Source organism: Dendropsophus ebraccatus, chromosome 13 (genome assembly GCF_027789765.1).
Source record: "Dendropsophus ebraccatus isolate aDenEbr1 chromosome 13, aDenEbr1.pat, whole genome shotgun sequence".
NCBI lineage: Eukaryota > Metazoa > Chordata > Amphibia > Anura > Hylidae > Dendropsophus > Dendropsophus ebraccatus.
The window spans coordinates 37404705-37421904 of NC_091466.1; the positions used below are offsets into that span (position 1 = coordinate 37404705).

A 17200-nucleotide genomic window follows, 5' to 3' on the forward strand; every position below is an offset into this window, starting at 1 on the left:
ATTTTCAGAACAATGTGGTGTAAAAAAGGAAAAATTCTATTTTTTACACTAAAATATTGTTCTAGCCTTCATTTTTTCATTTTTACAAGGGGATAAAAGAAAAAAAAAAACACCAAACATGTAGCGCAGTTTCTCCCGAGTACAGAAATACCCCACATGTGGACATAAAGTGCCAAGCGGGCGCAGGACAAGCCTCCAAAGGGAAGGAGTGCCAATTGGCCTTTGCAAGCTGGATTTTACTGGAATGGATTTCAAGGGCCATGTCGCATTTACAGAGCCCTCGTGCTGCCAAAACACTGGAAACCCCCCACAAGTGACCCCATTCTGGAAACTACACCCCTCAAGGAATCTAACAAGGGGTTCAGTAAGCATATGGACCCCACTGGTGACGGGCACAAATGTGGAACAATGTGACGTGAAAGGGAAAAATTTCATTTTTTCACTTTCATGGCACAAATGTGGCCGTCATCAAGGCGTCCATATCCTCACTGCACCCCTTGTTAGATTACTTGAGGGGTGTAGTTTCCAGAATGGGTCACTTGTGGGGGGTTTCCAGTGTTTTGGCAGCACGAGGGCTCTGTAAATGCGACATGGCGTTCATCATCCATTCTGGCCACATCCAGCCTGCAAAATTCAAATGGCGCTCTTTCCCTTCGGAGGCTTGCCCTGCGCCCACATGGCGCTTTATGTCCACATGTGGGGTATTTACGGACTCAGGGGGAATTGCTCTACACATTTTGTGTTTTTTTTTTCTCTTTTAACCCCTTGTGAAAATGAAAAATGTAAGGCTAAACCAACATTATAGTGTAAAAAATGTAATATTTCATTTTCACGCCATATTGTTCCAAATTTGTGCCCGTCACCAGTGGGGTCCATATGCTCACTACACCCCTTGTTACATTCCCTGAGGGGTGTAGTTTCCATAATGGGGTCACTTGTGGGGGGTTCAACTGTCTTGGCAACACATGGGCCTTTTAAATGCAACATGGCCCCTAAAAATCCATTCCAGCCAAATCCAGCCTCAAAAAGCCAAATGGCGCTCCTTCCCTTTGGAGGCTTACCCTGCACCCGCATGGCGCTTTATGTCCACATGTTGGGTATTTCCGTACTCAGGGGAAATTGCTCTACACATTTAGTGTTTTTTTTTATCTTTTAACCCCTTGTGAAAATGAAAAAATCAAGACAAGATCAATGATTTAGTGTAAAAATTAAACATTTTTTACACTTAATGTTGGTCTAGCCTTGATTTTTTCCTTTTCCACAAGGGTTTAAAAAAGAAAGTGAACACAAAACGTGTAGGGTAATTTCCCCTGAGTACGAAAATACCCCACATGTGGATATAATGTGCCATATGGGCACAGGGCAAGCCACCAAAGGGACAGAGCGCCATTTAGAGGCTGGAATAGAGGATGGAGGCCATGTCGCATTTAAAAAGCTCCTGTGCTGCCAGGACAGTAGAAACCCCCCACAAGTGACCCCATTCTGGAAATTACACCCCATAAGGAATCCAACAAGGGGTACAGTGAGCATATGGACCCCACTGGTGACGGGCACATAAGTGGAACATGTGCCATGAAAATAAAAAATACAATTTTTTCATTTTCACAGCCCAAATGTGGCCGTCACCAGGGGGGCCATATCCCCACTGCCCCCCTTGTTAGATTCCTTATGGGGTGTAGTTTCCAGAATGGGGTCACTTGTGGGGGGTTTCTACTGTCCACGGCCGCACAGAGCCTTTGTAATTGCATCATGGCATCCTCTAATGGGAATGGTGGCCATACCTATTTAGCTGGGGAAAAGGGACAATTCTAATTAATTTGGGGGTATTAGGCCAATTATTAGTTTATAAGGTTGAAAACGACAGATGTCCATCAAATTTAACCTGTGTTGATCCAGAGGAAGGCAAAAAAACCCTCGTGAGGCAGACAACAAGTAGCCTCCTCACAGGGGAAAAATTCCTTCCCGACTCCATAATGGCGATCAGAATAATCCCTGGATGAACGTGACCCCTGAAATAGGAATAAGGGACAAAATTTAGATAATGTAGAACTCCGATGACGTGTGGTGCGCCTTGAAGCGATCCAGTATGCAGAGGCCGGGGTGATCAGGACAGGCGTCACACTGGAAAATGGTGTCCTTCCTGATCCCCCTGTTACGCCACAGTCTGCACTTCTTCTGGGGTCTCCCTTTCTCCAGTGTGGGGGACGTCACCTGGAAAATGTTGCCCTGGTGCGATATGGGGTCCCACATATCCAGAAGCGCTGGGTCCGCTCCAAAGCTGCTAAATATTAGCGCTTTATTACTACTTCTGATATTTACGGATCGTGCCGCAAGCTACAGTATCTCAGGCAGCGAGGGACCAGAAGAGGGGGTGCTGGTATAAAAGTTATCCTCGTACAGGTGGTAACCTTTATCCGGCAGTGGGAAAATCAGTTCCCGAACGATCTCCCCACTAACTCCGAGGATTGGGGGGGGGGCATCTGGGGGCTGGATTTGGGTGTCCCTTCCTTCATACACTCTAAGGGTACGTGCACACTGCAGAATGGCGAAGGATAACCCTTTGTGCATTCCGCAGCTGGCACCAGCCGGCGGACTGATGGAGGCGCGCGTCTTCGCTCGTGTCATAGACTCCATTCTATGCATGGGTGGATTCTGCCCTCTGTCCAAAGAATGAACGTGTTCATTCTTTGGATTGACGATGGAATCCGCCCGTGCATAGAATGGAGTCTATGACACGGGTGGAAACTCGCGCCTCCATCAGTCCGCCGGCGGGTGCCAGCTGCGGAATGCACAAAGGGTTATCCTTCGCCATTCCGCAGTGTGCACGTACCCTGGATCTGTAAGTGTACCCTGAGGTACTCTCACAGAGTTTGGAGAATTTCACGCCATACCGTCATCTCTTATTGGAACGGTACTGGCGGAAAAGACGTGTCTGGGGGGCAGAGTATGCTACGCTACCCCCAGACACGTCACCGGATGATGAGGATGAATGGAGGAAAAAAGGATCCCCCCATTCATCCTCACTGGCTGCTTCGGTGTACTAAGCAATAATAACGTATGCGTCCGACGCCGAAAACTCCCTGGGGGCCATCTTTATACAGGGATTAGTATATGGGGTATGTAAATGTGTAGTGGTGTAGTGTAAAACTTTATTTTGTGTAGTGTTTTTTACGTGTTTTTTTGACAGTAAGAAAAAATATCCCTTCGCCAAGAAAGGAGCTGCTGATAAATGCCGCACTTATGTGCAGTACTTATCAGCAGACAGTGGTGGTAGGATATAGGGGGGAAAAAACGCCCCTACGCCAAAAAGGAGGAGTTGCTGATCAGCGGCGCACTTACGTGCGATGATCAGCCGCTAGGGGGCAGTAGAGCGACGCTGCCGGAGATTGCCGAGACCCGCCGAACCCGAGGACCCGAGCGTTTCGGAAGATTTCCGACGCTGGACGACCGAACCCGGAAGTGAAGCGAAGAAGACGCGAGGACGGCGCGGACCGCAGATCTTCGCTCCGGACACCCAGATCAGGTGAGTATGGTACACCTGCACCACACACACCTGTTCTGCACCCCTCAGCTACCTAGCTGAGGGGTGCAGAATCCGACAAAACAGTTTTTTTACAGTTTGATCGCCATGATGGGCCGGCCGGTACCGGCCGGCCTATCACGGCGATCGTGGGGGTGGCATCGGTGCCATCTTTCCCCAGGACACTATTGGCGATTGGTGCTATCTCGGACAGCACCAATCGCCATTGCTTTCCGGGTCACTGATGACCCGGAAAGCTGTTTTCAGCTGCTATATGCTGATCTGTATTGATCAGCATATAGCAGCGATCGTCGGCTCGGGAGGGGTTAATCACCCCCCGTGCCGACGAGCAGAGATGGCCTGCTATACATTATAGCAGGCCATCTTCCCCGACCACTGTGTGTGAACACACAGCGAATAGGGAAACATCGGGCGTGTGCGTTAAAGCTCACCCTGCGGGGGCGTATACTTATGCCCAATGTCATTATGGGGTTAAAGTAAAAATAACATGATACCTTGATTCTATAGGTCAGTCCGAACAAAGCAATATGCAATTTTTCACAGATTTTTTAATTTTGCGCCATGATCTTTAGTATTTACTTATATTATTCTCATATTTGTGCAGATTGGATGTTTTTTTTAAAAAAAATATGTTTTTATTAGCGCCAGAGACAGAACAGGTAATTAACTGTTGTGGCGTCGCAGTGCCCTAGATTGGATGTTTTGATAACTTATTAATATATATATATATATATAATATATATATATATATATATATATATATATATATATACAAAAAATTTGCAATCCTGGAGTTTTTTTCCCCTCTTTTCATTTACGTTGTTCGCCTTTTGAGAACGCTATTATTATATTTTAAAAGATCAGACCATTACACACGCTATGGTATATAATATATTTGATTATTATTTCGTGTTTCATTTGTATATTATGATAGGGGTGATTTAAATCCATGAGTCACTGGGCCCAGAAGGCATCCATCCAAGAGTTTTGCAGGAATTAAGTTCTGTGTTAGACAGACCCTTATTCCTAATATTTAAAGATTCTATAATGACAGGGACTGTTCCACAGGACTGGCACATAGCTAATGTGGTGCCAATATTCAAGAAAGGGTCAAAGAGTGATCCTGGAATCTATAGGGCCGTAAGTCTAACATCTATAGTGGGTAAAGTATTTAAGGTGTTTGTAAGAGATGCTATACTGGAGTATCTTAATGAACATAATCTTATAACGCAGCACCAGCAGAATCTGATCGGCTTCTATGAGAAGGTGAGTCATAGACTGGACTTGGGGGAGGCTGTGGATGTGGTGTATCTGGACTTTTCAAAGACATTTGATACTTTGCCACATGAAAGGTTGGTCTATAAAATGAGGATGCTGGAACTAGGGGAAAACATATGCAAATGGGTAAGTAACTGGTTGAGTGATAGAATAGAGGGTGGTCATTGAACATATTCAGATTGGGTTTTAGTTACTAGTGGGGTACCGCAGGGGTCAGTGTTGGGTCCACTTCTTTTTAATATTTTTATTAATGACCTTGTAGTGGGGCTACAGAGTAGAATCTCAATCTTTGCAGATAACACTAAACTGGGTAAAGTAATCAGCACAGAGGAGGATAATATGATATTACAGAGCGATTTGGAGAAGCTGGAGGCTTGGGCGGTGAAATGGCAAATGAAGTTTAATGTGGATAACTGTAAGGTTATGCATTTGGAACTTAGAAATAATAAGTACAGTTATGTGCTAAATAATAAAACACTGGGTAAAACTGCTTCTGAAAAGGACCAGGGGGTATTGGACAGTAAACTCAACTTTAGTGATCAGTGCAAGGCAGCAGCTCATAAAATAATGGGATGCATCAAAAGAGGCATGCTAAAGATGAGAACATAGTTTTGCCTCTTTATAAATCACTGGTCATACCACAAATGGAATATTGTCAATAGTTTTGGGCACCGGTATATAAGAAGGACGCAGCTGAACTGGAGCGGGTGCGAGGAGGGCAACAAAGGTCATTAAGGGAATGGGTGGGTTATAGTACCAAGACAGGTTATCATGCTTGGGGTTATTTACACTAGAAAAAAAGACGTCTTAGGGGCGGTGTGATTACAATGTACAAATATATGAATCGACAGATCAGAGATCTTTGTAGTGATCTTTTTACTGCTAGGTCTGTAAACATGACAAGGGGGCTTCCTCTATCTCTAGAGGAAAGAAGATTTCACCGCCAGCACAGACGCTTATTCTTAACTGTATGAGCAGTGAGACTGTGGAACTCTCTGCCACATGATGATGTCATGGCTGTTTTATTAAATAAGTTCAAGGGAGGCCTGGATGCTTTTCTTGAAAAATATAATATTAAGTTATGGTCATTAGATTTCTGGTGATATGTTGATCCAGGGATTGTTCTTATTGCCATTGGAGTCGGGAAGGAATTTTCTTCCTGTGATGGGGCAATTGTCATCTTCCTCATAGGGATTTTTGCCTTCCCCTGGATCAACACAGTAGGGTTTCCCTAGGTTGAACCTAATGGACTTTTGTCTTTTTTCAACCATATTAACTATGTTACTATTATTAGAATTTTTATTGGGGGAGGGGCTTTGGGGTACTTTGTAAACATTTTTACTTTTCATATTTTTTAAGTCCCCCTGGAGGACTTTTACATGCAATCAATAGATTGCATACAATGATCATTGCTATGCCATAGCATAGCACTAATGCTTGTTATAAGCATTCTGCACACAAGAGTCTGAGTCTGTGGCAGACTCTATGAGCAGAACGCCGACTGGACCATACGGAGATAAGCAGATCTTCTCTGGCGGCCTGGGAAAGTGTATGGGGACCCCCACAATCACACTGCGGGGTCCCCAATTGGTGAGTGAATGGAGCCAATCTTATCACTTACACTTAAACAGTGCAATCGCTACGTTTAAGGGGATAATGCAGGCTGCAGCGCAATGTCATTATCAGTGAGGGCCTGGCTGCTTATAGCAGCCAGCCCTCACTTGGAATGAAGCAAGCTCAGCTCCTGAGCTCGCTTCATAGCACCTAATGCATTCTGGACAAACTGGTATGCCCAGGGTTGTCTGGTGACAGGCGTCCCTGGCATACTGGTACGTCCAGGGTCATCTAGGGGTAAATATTTTTGTAAATACATTCATTTTGCAAACCTTCCTCTCCTGATAAGCTGCTATTTCCTTCCCATTGTAGATAGTTAGTTGTCTAGGTTACAGACCACCACTCTGCTCTAAAAGCAGTGGTATTTGATAGACTAACTATTTTGGTTTCCCAACTACAAAGAATGGAGAGATCTGTAATATTTATCGTAGGTACACTTTCAACTGTGAGAGAGAATCTCTAAAAAAAAGAAAATCACAAGAAAATTATCGCTCCGTGTAAAAGTACCATAAGACTTATGGTACTTTTACACGGAGCGATAATTCGCCCGATCGCGCGATTAACGATTTTAAATAAACGATGTTTTTTTTTATAACGATCAGCGTTTAGACGGAACGATACATCGTACGGAAAAATCGTAATGCGATCGTTTTGCTATCGCTTAAGCCTATCTCACACATAGGTGAAATAGTTGAAAGAATGTTTACATGTAACGATCTGCGAATTTTTTCCAAACGACCAACGATAATTTGAGAACATGTTAAAAAATCAAAATGAACGATTTCTCGCTCGTCGTTTAATCGTTCGCTGCGTTTACACGTACGATTATCGTTCGAATTCAATCGTTATCGTGCAAATTCGAGCGTTTCTGCAAAGGGGACAGGATGACTGCATCATATTGAAGGGAGGATGTATCTCATTATTTTAGCCAACAACATCCTTCCCTCAAAAAAAGCATTGAGGATTGGTTGAGGCTGGGTCTTCCAGCATGATGATGAGCCAAAACACAAAGCCAGGGCAACTAAGGAGTGGCTCCATAAGAAGCATTTCAAGGTCCTGAGTTGGTATAGTCTTCAGTCCTGAACCCAATAGAAAATCTTTTGAGGGTAATGGAAATGTACCAATGTTACATCTTCAGGATGTTATATTTAGTTTTTCAACTTACATGTAATTTCAAAGAAGAAACAGAATAAACAGCATATATGCAGCAATAAAGGCACCCCTAGTTAATACTTGGCTGCACATCCTTTGCCACTGATGACCGCCTCCAAACATTTCTTGTAGCCATCTATAAGCTTCTTGAACTTCTCATCTGATATTTTCTCCCACTCTTCCTTTGCAGTTTTTTCAACATATTGAATGTCTGCAGGGTTCTTTTTCCCAATGGCAGATTTCAGCTCACCCCAAAGATTTCCAATGGGATTTTTTTTTATTTTCAAGCAATCCTGTATACTTTTGGATTTGTGGGTCTTTGTCTTGCTGGAGTACCCACGATCTTTGACTCAAACCAAGTGGTAGGGACATTTCTCTGTAAAATCTCTTGATAATTCTCATTTTTTAAGTCCTGTGATGTGGTCAAGGCCTACAGTAACAGCAACCCACAATGTTATGAATCCTCCACCATGCTTAATTGTCTGTTATTTTTCTTATAAGCTTCATTGCACTGTCTGTCTGTAAACAAACTTTTGCTTTGCAATGCCGGAAAGCTTGATTTTTGGTTTAATCTCTCCACAGAACATCTTCCCAAAAAGATTGTCGTTTGCCAAGGTACTCTTTGGCAAAGATCAGTGGTTCTTCTTTTGCCATTTTTTCAGCAATTGTCTTTTCCTTGGCCTTTGTCCATAAAGCTCTTATTGGTTTACTGTGTATAGTACTATGGTATGGTACAAACATTCAGGTGTTTGGATGTTTGATAGATTCATGTCGCTTGAGCACAGGTGATTCTCATTTTTTTAATTCTTGATTTTTATAAATTTTAAACAAAAATGGTAATTCCATCTTAGAAAACATGGCACTAACATTAAAACAACAATCCCTATGATCCAGACAGTTCTCATCTTCCATTAAATCTTAATGCCAAGTGCCCCAAACTGGAAAGAGAGGGGAAAAAAATAAATTATCCCTATGCCTCAATCCATTTCCCTCATTTAAGAAAGTATGACTTCTCAGGCAAGAGATTCTGATGAAACTTGTTAGGAATAGGAGGGCATAAAACTTTTGTGACTGCAGACTTGCTAATAATACAATGTCCATCGCTATAAACAGCAAAGCATGCAGATAAAAGGGGGTTCGGATAAAATAAAGAGCGTACACAAAATCGCTCAAGCAGGCAGGCGAATGTAAAGAATTAGATTCCTTGCAGTTCAGTGTGTATAATTTAGGATTTTATCACATTCCCATAATGACAATAGTGGACAATATAGTGAAAGTGTCTTTATCTCTCACCACTAGTATTGACAAACAAGTACCCTGGGCTGGGGGACTCGATTAATGTCCAGCTCTTGTCTTTCTACAATAGTGCAAAAATATAAAGCACTTTATGTAGCAGGTACTTTAGTCACAAAGGCACCTCTTTGAGCCAGCTACAGTGACTATTTAGATTGCCCTTTTTTATTTTTGTTTAGATTATTTTGAGATATAAAAGGCAAATGTTAAAGCTACTGGGAAAAGCTGGGAATGCACAGAATTCGTTCTAGTTAGGCCCTTCTGTGCCCCCCCCATATAGTAGTTAGACTTTTCTGTGCATCCATACAGTAGTTAGACACCCTCTGTGCCCCAATATAGCAGTTAGCTTCCTCTATGTAAAAGGCCCCCTTTTCCCTCTCTGTGTCCCTATGGTAATTAAGCCCCCTCTGTGCATCCATTCAGTAGGTAGTATCTCTATTGCAGCAAACACCCCCCAGTAACTGTGAGACCCTAAGTTCATTTTACAATGTCTCCCACTCTGTCAGTGCACCGCATTTAACTATCAGCGCTCGTTAGTGCTGAGCTCAGCAGCTGGGGGAGCTGACATCTACACACAGGGCAGCATGGATGGGTAAGTAGATCAATCACTTACTTATCCTGATGCCCCCACCACCACCACTGACAGTCTGGCGGTCGGTGTGCTGAGTGACTGCACTGGTCACATGTAGCTAAAGCCGGCCATGCACACATTAATTTGTTTTACACTGGAAAATATACTACCCCTTGTATGCAATAATTTTGTATATAAGGAAAATTTGCATGTAGTAAATCAGCTTTGCAAGATAGTAGTCTGGACTGGCTCTAGATTTTTGAGGGCCCTTGGTCGACAGAGCCTCAGCAGGCCCCTTATCAATTTATTTATCTATACATCTTGACAAACCCTACAAATTTATTTATGTTAGTTGAGATCAGAATCTAGCAATTTATCTTACTAACTCAGCAGTGTTATTAGTCTATATTTAATATTGCTCTCCTTCAGACAACCTTCTTGATATTTTCTTACCTCATTTAGGATTTCTTATTTGACCAGAGTACAAAAGCTTTTTTTTTTTTAAGTCCTACTTTCCCTGGAGACATAAAGCAAGAAAATTAATGGTAGCCAGGAGTAAGGAGAGCACAGGCCTATGGGAAACTGTCTAAAGTTCTCTATTAATTGCTGGCATTCGGCAACAGGAGTGACGCCAAAAGCACACTGGCATAGATGCTCCAGTAATTCTTAGCATAACATTCTGCAGGTGTTGAAGTAAAGCTTTGGCTCAGACACAACGTCATTTATATCTATATTACAGCATTCTTACACTGTCAGGAACAATATAGATTTTGACTTGACTGTCAGGGCCGCCGATAGGGCAGTACAACTGGTACTGCCGTATGGTGCCCGGACCCTAAGAGACATGGGGGGGGGGGGGGCCCGCCGGCCGCCGCCCCCCGTCCGCTACGTTAGGGGGGCCCGCACGGCCCCCCTTGCCACCTGTTTTTGAGCATCCCGAGAAGCTGCGGCCGTGCAGCTTCTCGGGATGTACTGATCGCTTTGATGTTCCGCCCGCACATTGAGCGGGCGGAACATTAAAGCGATCAGAATACAGGAGAAGGACCTGTCAGTGTCCTCCTCCTGTATTTTCTCCCATAGGCTGCCGGCACTTCATACCAGCAGCCTATGGGAGGCCGGGACGTGACCTCTCCGGCAGGCGTGATGATGTGACGTCATCACGCCTGCCGGAAGTCCCGTCCCTGCGGCTCGCAAGATGGAGCCCGAAGAGGAGGAAGAGCTGCTGCCTGCACAGCGTGGATTAGGTGAGTAGGATGTTTGTTTTTTTAGGGGCACCTCTGGGGGCATTATTAGTGTATGGGGGCACCTCTGGGGGCATTATTAGTGTATGGGGGCACCTCAGGGGGCATTATTAGTATATGGGGGCACCTCTGGGGGCATTACTAGTATATGGGGGCACCTCTGGGGGCATTACTATTATATGGGGGCACCTCTGGGGGCATTATTAGTTCATGAGGGGCACCTCTGGGGGCATTATTAGTGTATGGGGGCACCTCTGGGGGCATTATTAGTGTATGGGGGCACCTCTGGGGGCATTATTAGTATATGGGGGCACCTCTGGGGGCATTATTAGTTCATGGGGGCACCTCTGGGGGCAGTATTAGTTCATGGGGGCACCTCTGGGGGCATTATTAGTTCATGGGGGCACCTCCTGGGGGCATTATTAGTATATGGGGGCACCTCTGGGGGCATTATTAGTTCATGGGGGCACCTCTGGGGGCATTATTAGTTCATGGGGGCACCTATGGGGGGCACCTCTGGAAGCATTATTAGTATATGGGGGCACCTCTGGGGGCATTATTAGTTCATGGGGGCACCTCTGGGGGCATTATTAACTCATGGGGGCATCTCTGGGGGCATTATTAGTGTATGGGGGTACCTCTAGGGGCATTATTAGTTCATGGGGGCCACCTCTGGGGGCATTATTAGTTCATGGGGGCACCTCTGGGGGCATTATTAGTTCATGGGGGCACCTCTGGGGGCATTATTAGCTCATGGGGGTACCTCTGGGGGCATTATTAGTTCATGGGGGCCACCTCTAGGGGCATTATTAGCTCATGGGGGTACCTCTGGGGGCATTATTAGTTCATGGGGGCCACCTCTAGGGGCATTATTAGCTCATGGGGGCACAGCAGGGAATCCTACATACAGGGGGCACAGCAGGGGATCCTACATACAGGGGGCACAGCAGGGGATCCTACATACAGGGGGCACAGCAGGGGATCCTACATACAGGGGGCACAGCAGGGGATCCTACATACAGGGGGCATCCCACATTCCTACTCGCTTTCCTGCACATAACACCAAACAGCGCAGTTACTATGGGAGCCCACAGGGGGGGAGAAAGGAAAGGAAGTTGCTAGAAATGTGCGGAGCCTAAATTGTTTGTCTCGCAGGTTCTGAAAAGATGAAATATATCTGGAAGAAATCATTATGGAGGACTGGGACGGATGGAGAGGAAAAGGGAAAGTGACGCCTCAGATCAAAGAAGACGTCACCTGTGAGTCACTGTATGACACTTTTCTTATTTTGTAGAACATCATTTAGTAGGGGCGCCCCGAGGTGACAGCTACTACATTATCTGTACTCAGAGATATCACTGTGTTATCTGTGGTGTTACATAGGACTGCAGGTGACATCTACATTATCTGTACTCAGAGATATCACTGTGTTATCTGTGCTGTTACATAGGACTGCAGGTGACTACTACATTATCTGTACTCAGAGATATCACTGTGTTATCTGTGCTGTTACATAGGACTGCAGGTGAAATCTACTACATTATCTGTACTCAGAGATACCACTGTGTTATGTGGTGTTACATAGGACTGCAGGTGATATCAGGTGATTTCTCCAGGTTGCAGAAGTTCAAACTTCATCGTGCCCTGGTGTGCTGGTGTCTGTATACATGTGTGCTGGTGTCTGTATGTGTGTATACATGTGTGCTGGTGTCTGTATACATGTGTGCTGGTGTCTGTGTGTGAGATCAATTCTAGAGAACTGGCTCATATATCCCATTTTCCCCAGTGGCTTAAAATGTAACCTCTGTTATACAGTTATAAAATTGTAGAACCTAAATGTGAACAAGGTGCAATTCAAATAGACACTTACTTGTATAGCTGTCTCTTGTGCTCTGTATGCAGTGCATTATATTCACCCTTGCAACGTACAATTTATAGCGTGTCTACAAGCCCAGCGGGGCTCATTATGATGGAGACTAAAACTTATACAAGAGTGGGGTAGGGGTTCCCCTGTATTCAGAATGCTGTTGAGTGCTAGGCAATGCCCCGTCTGGGATTATTGAATTTCAAGGGTCTATGCAGAGCAGGATAAAGACACCTCTGCTGCACAAACAGGATCCCCTAGAAAGCGTTCTCACCGCCATGTATTCGCTGTCACTGTCTTGGGTGAGCTAAACTAGTCTGCCTGGGGGGCTGTGTGATTTGTATATGCTCACTAACATGGAACAGCCTCATTATATTAGCCTTATCAACATATTCTATGTTAGTGAGCATACCGGGGGGGGGGGGGGGGGGATATTGGTGAACATATACAAATCAAACAGCCCCCCAGACCCTCGAAATTCAATAACCCCAAACGGGCATTGCCTAGTACTCAACAGCATTCTGAATACAGGGGAACCCCTACCCCACTCTTGTATAAGTTTTAGTCTCCATCATAATGAGCCCCGCTGGGCTTGTAGACACGCTATAAATTGTACGTTGCAGTGGTGAATATAATGCACTGCATACAGAGCACAAGAGGCAGCTATACAAGTAAGTGTCTGTATGGTGACATTTAAATTGCACCTTGTTCACATTTAGTTTCTACAATTTTATAACTGTATAACAGAGGTTACATTTTAAGCCACTGGGAAAAATGGGGTATATGAGCCAGTTCTCTAGAATTGATCTGAACCAAATTATACCTCCCAGCAAGGCGTGGGTGGAACACACAATTTTTTTTTTTTTATTAATGTGGGGGGCCCAGACACTTTGGTTGTATGGGGCCCCGAAATTCCTGATGGCGGCCCTGTTGACTGTTATGTTTCTCAGGGTGACATCTTTATCAGGTCACTGGTGTTTTCCTGAAGCTCAAAAATACAAATATTCACTAAAAATAACCAACAACAAAATTATTTACTACTTTTATATTCTTGCACGTAGAGGCAGTATGATGTATACTTACATAGTTTGTTAGGGTATGTGCACACCAAGAAATTCTCATGGATAACTTTCTGCGGATTCCCGCGCACTCCCGCTTCACTCTCTGCCCGTCCCATAGACTTCATTCTATGGTCAGGCTGCTTCTGCCGTCCGCCTAAAGAATGGACATGTGGGGAATCCGCTGCAAGTTATCCACGAAAATTCCTCAGTTTGCAAATACCCTAAGGCTGAAAAAAGACATCCAGTTCAGCATATTACCTAATTTCCAGGAGAACAATTCCTTCCTGAATCTGCCAATCAGAATAAATCCCTGGATCAACAATCCTTCTTTAGAATCTAGTAACTATAACCTGTAATATTACTACACTCAAGTCATGTATCCAGACCTCTTTTGAGTTTGCCATGATCACTTCCATAATCTTGCTGCTCTTACAGTAAAGAATGCCTTTCTGTGCTGATGTAGAAACTTTTATTCCTCTAGGTTTACGGGATGTCCCCTTGTTAGGCTGGGTTTGACTGGGCTGTCAATATTCAGGGATTTACATTATTCAGAAGGGACAGGGTGGGCAGAAGGGGAGAAGGAGTATGTCTTTATGTCAAAAATTATATTAAAAAGAGTGTAAAAGATACAATAGTGGGTGATGACTTTGAGGATGTGGAATCATTGTGGGTAAAACTACAGAGGGAGGTAAACAGTGAAATTTTTTTTTTGATCTGGTGATTTCTAACAGTGCCGAGCTGGTTGGGGGTATCATTGTCCATGAACACCTGGGTAATAGTGACCACATATAGTAACTTTAAGCTTGAAGTGTAGAAAACAAAGACATGTTTGAAGGCAAAAACATTAAATTTTCCTGGGTTAAGAGCTGAACTTCAGGGCATAGACTGGGAGCGGCTTCTGTCACATACTGATACTGATAATAAATGGGAAATCCTCAAATCCACATTAAATAACTGTACTGCTAAATTTATTCCTATGGGTAACAAATATAAACAATTAAAATCAAATCCCACACGGCTTACAACCGAGGTTAAAAGGGCTATAAATGACACAAATCTGAGGGGTCAGCTGTAGTCTTTAAACATTACAAAGAGGAACCCTTGAAAATATTAATGCAAAAAAAAAAAAAAAACAAGGTCAGAGCATGTAGGACCTCTAAATAATGGTGATGGGGAGTTAATAACTGGGGATCAGGAGAAAGCTGAGTTACTCAATGGGTTCTTCAGCTCTGTATATACAAAAGAAGAGGATGGAGCTGTGGTGGGTGGGGCCAGTGCTGCTAACACGTGTAAAATACTAAACTGGCTTACTATAGATATGGTCCAAGATAAATTAAATAAAATTAATGTAACTAAAGCTCCAGGGCCTGATGGATTAAACCCCAGAGTTCTTAGGGAACTCAGTTTTGTAATTTCTCTACCCTTGTATGAAATATTCAGTGATTCTTTGGTGACAGGTACTGGCATAAGGCAAATGTGGTGCCAATCTTCAAAAAGGGCTCTAGGTCTTCTCCAGGTAACTATAGACCCGTAAGCTTAACGTCCATATTGGGGAAACTTTTTGAGGGGCTTATAAAGCACTACATGCAGGAAAATGTATTGACTAATAGTATTATAAGTGATAACCAGCATGGTTTTACGAAGGATAGAAGCTGTCAAACCCACCTAATATGTTTTTAAGAAGAGTTGAGTAGAAGCCTGGATACTGAGGTCACTGTGGATATAGTGTACCTAGATTTAGCAAAAGCATTTGACACAGTCCCTCATGGGTGTCTGATGGGTAAGTTAAGATCTATGAATTTGGAGAGTTTAGCCTGTAACTGGATTGAAAACTGGCTTAAATGAGAAGTCCGGTGAAAATTTTCATTAAAGTATTGTATTATATTGTATTATATTATATAAAAGTTATACAAATCACCAATATACACTTATGGGAAATGCTCATAAAGTGCTTTTTTCCCTGCACTTACTACTGCATCAAGGCTTCACTTCCTGGATAGAATGGTGATGTCACAACCCGACTCCCAGAGCTATGCGGGCTGTGGCTGCTGGAGAGGATGATGGCAGGGGGACACTGAGGGACACAGGGCACTGGAGGGACACTGAGCATTCCTCCGCCATCATCCTCTACAGCAGCCACAGCCCGCACAGCTCTGGCAGTCAGGTCATGACATCACCATTTTATCCAGGAAGTGAAGCCTTGATACAGTAGTAAGAGCAGGGAAAAAAGCACTTTATAAGCATTTCCCGTAATAAGTGTATATTGGTGATTTGTATAACTTTTGGGGGGCAATACAATCCTTTAATGAAAATTTTCGCCGGACTTCTCCTTTAATAATCGCTGGGAAAGTCGCTAATAGAGAAGGATCTGGGTGTACTTGTAGATAATAGGCTACAGAACAAAACACAATGTCAGTCAGCTGCTTCTAAGGCCAGCAGGATATTGTCATACATTAAAACAGGCATGGACTCTCGGGACAGGGATATAATATTACCGCTTTATAAAGCTTTGGTGCGGCCTTATCTGGAGTATGCTGTCCAGTTTTGGAACCCGATTCATAAAAAGGATGTCTTAGAGCTGGAAAAGGTACAAAGGTGGGCAACTAAACTAATAAAGGGAATGGAGCATCTTAGTTATGAGGATAGATTAAAATAATTAAATTTGTTTAGTCTCCAGAAGAGACATTTAAGGGGAGATATGATTAACTTATTTAAATATATAAATGGCCCCTACAGTAAATATGGGGAAAAGATGTTCCAGGTAAAACCCCCTCACAAGACAAGGGGACACTTCCTTCGCCTGCAGAAAAAAAGGTTCAATCTCCGGAAACGACAAGCCTTCTTTAATATGACAACAGAAAATCTACCCCAGGATCTGGTCACAGCAAAAATAGTAGAGGGCTTTAAAACAGGCTTAGACAAGTTCTTAGAATAAAATAACATTAATGCAAATGTATAGAACCTACCCATCATCCCTCCCCCTTCCCTTATCCATCTTCTCCTTGGTTTAACTATGTAACTATTTGAGTATGTTAAAGGACTAAATAATGTTCAGGAGGGAAATGTTTTTAGAAAATAAAAACTGAACTCAAGAACAAGAGGACACAGAGGTTAGTTGAGGGAAAAATCAGAAGCAACGTTAGAAAATATTACTTTACTGAAAGTAGTAGATGCTTGGAACAAACTTCCAGCAGATGTGGTTAGTAAATCTACAATAACAGAATTTATAGTGAATGTACCATCAAGTAAATTTAAGTGGTGCACATGAATACAACGTTGCTGGTGCCACGGTCCTTTTTTGTGAACCACAGATTGGTTCCTGCGCACGGCGCCATTCTATTACCAAGCACCGGTCTGGGCTATAGCTCCGGCGGAAACCCCTGCCCCGCTGTGACGCGACTCCATTAGAATCAATGGAGTCGTGTCATAGAGGGGTGGGCTGGCCTGCCTCCAGTACTTGAGCCTGGGCCAGTGCTTGGTAGTAGACTGGCGCAGTGTGCGGAGACTGGGCCGCGGTTCAAAAAAAGGATCACAGTAATCCTAAAAATTATCAAAATAATAAGTGATGTTTCGATGGCCTTACAC

The 17200-nt window shown here is 43.7% G+C and overlaps 1 protein-coding gene across 1 annotated transcript in view; it reads left to right on the forward strand.

The window, feature by feature from the left end:
• LOC138770545 (uncharacterized) overlaps positions 1-17200 on the forward strand; it is a 65277-nt gene that overhangs the window by 6048 nt on the left and 42029 nt on the right. Inside the window, exons 3-4 of the mRNA XM_069949644.1 lie at positions 4775-4945; positions 5093-5234. Of these exons, the coding sequence (XP_069805745.1) occupies positions 4775-4945; positions 5093-5234 (313 nt within the window). The remainder of the gene's footprint in view (positions 1-4774; positions 4946-5092; positions 5235-17200) is intronic.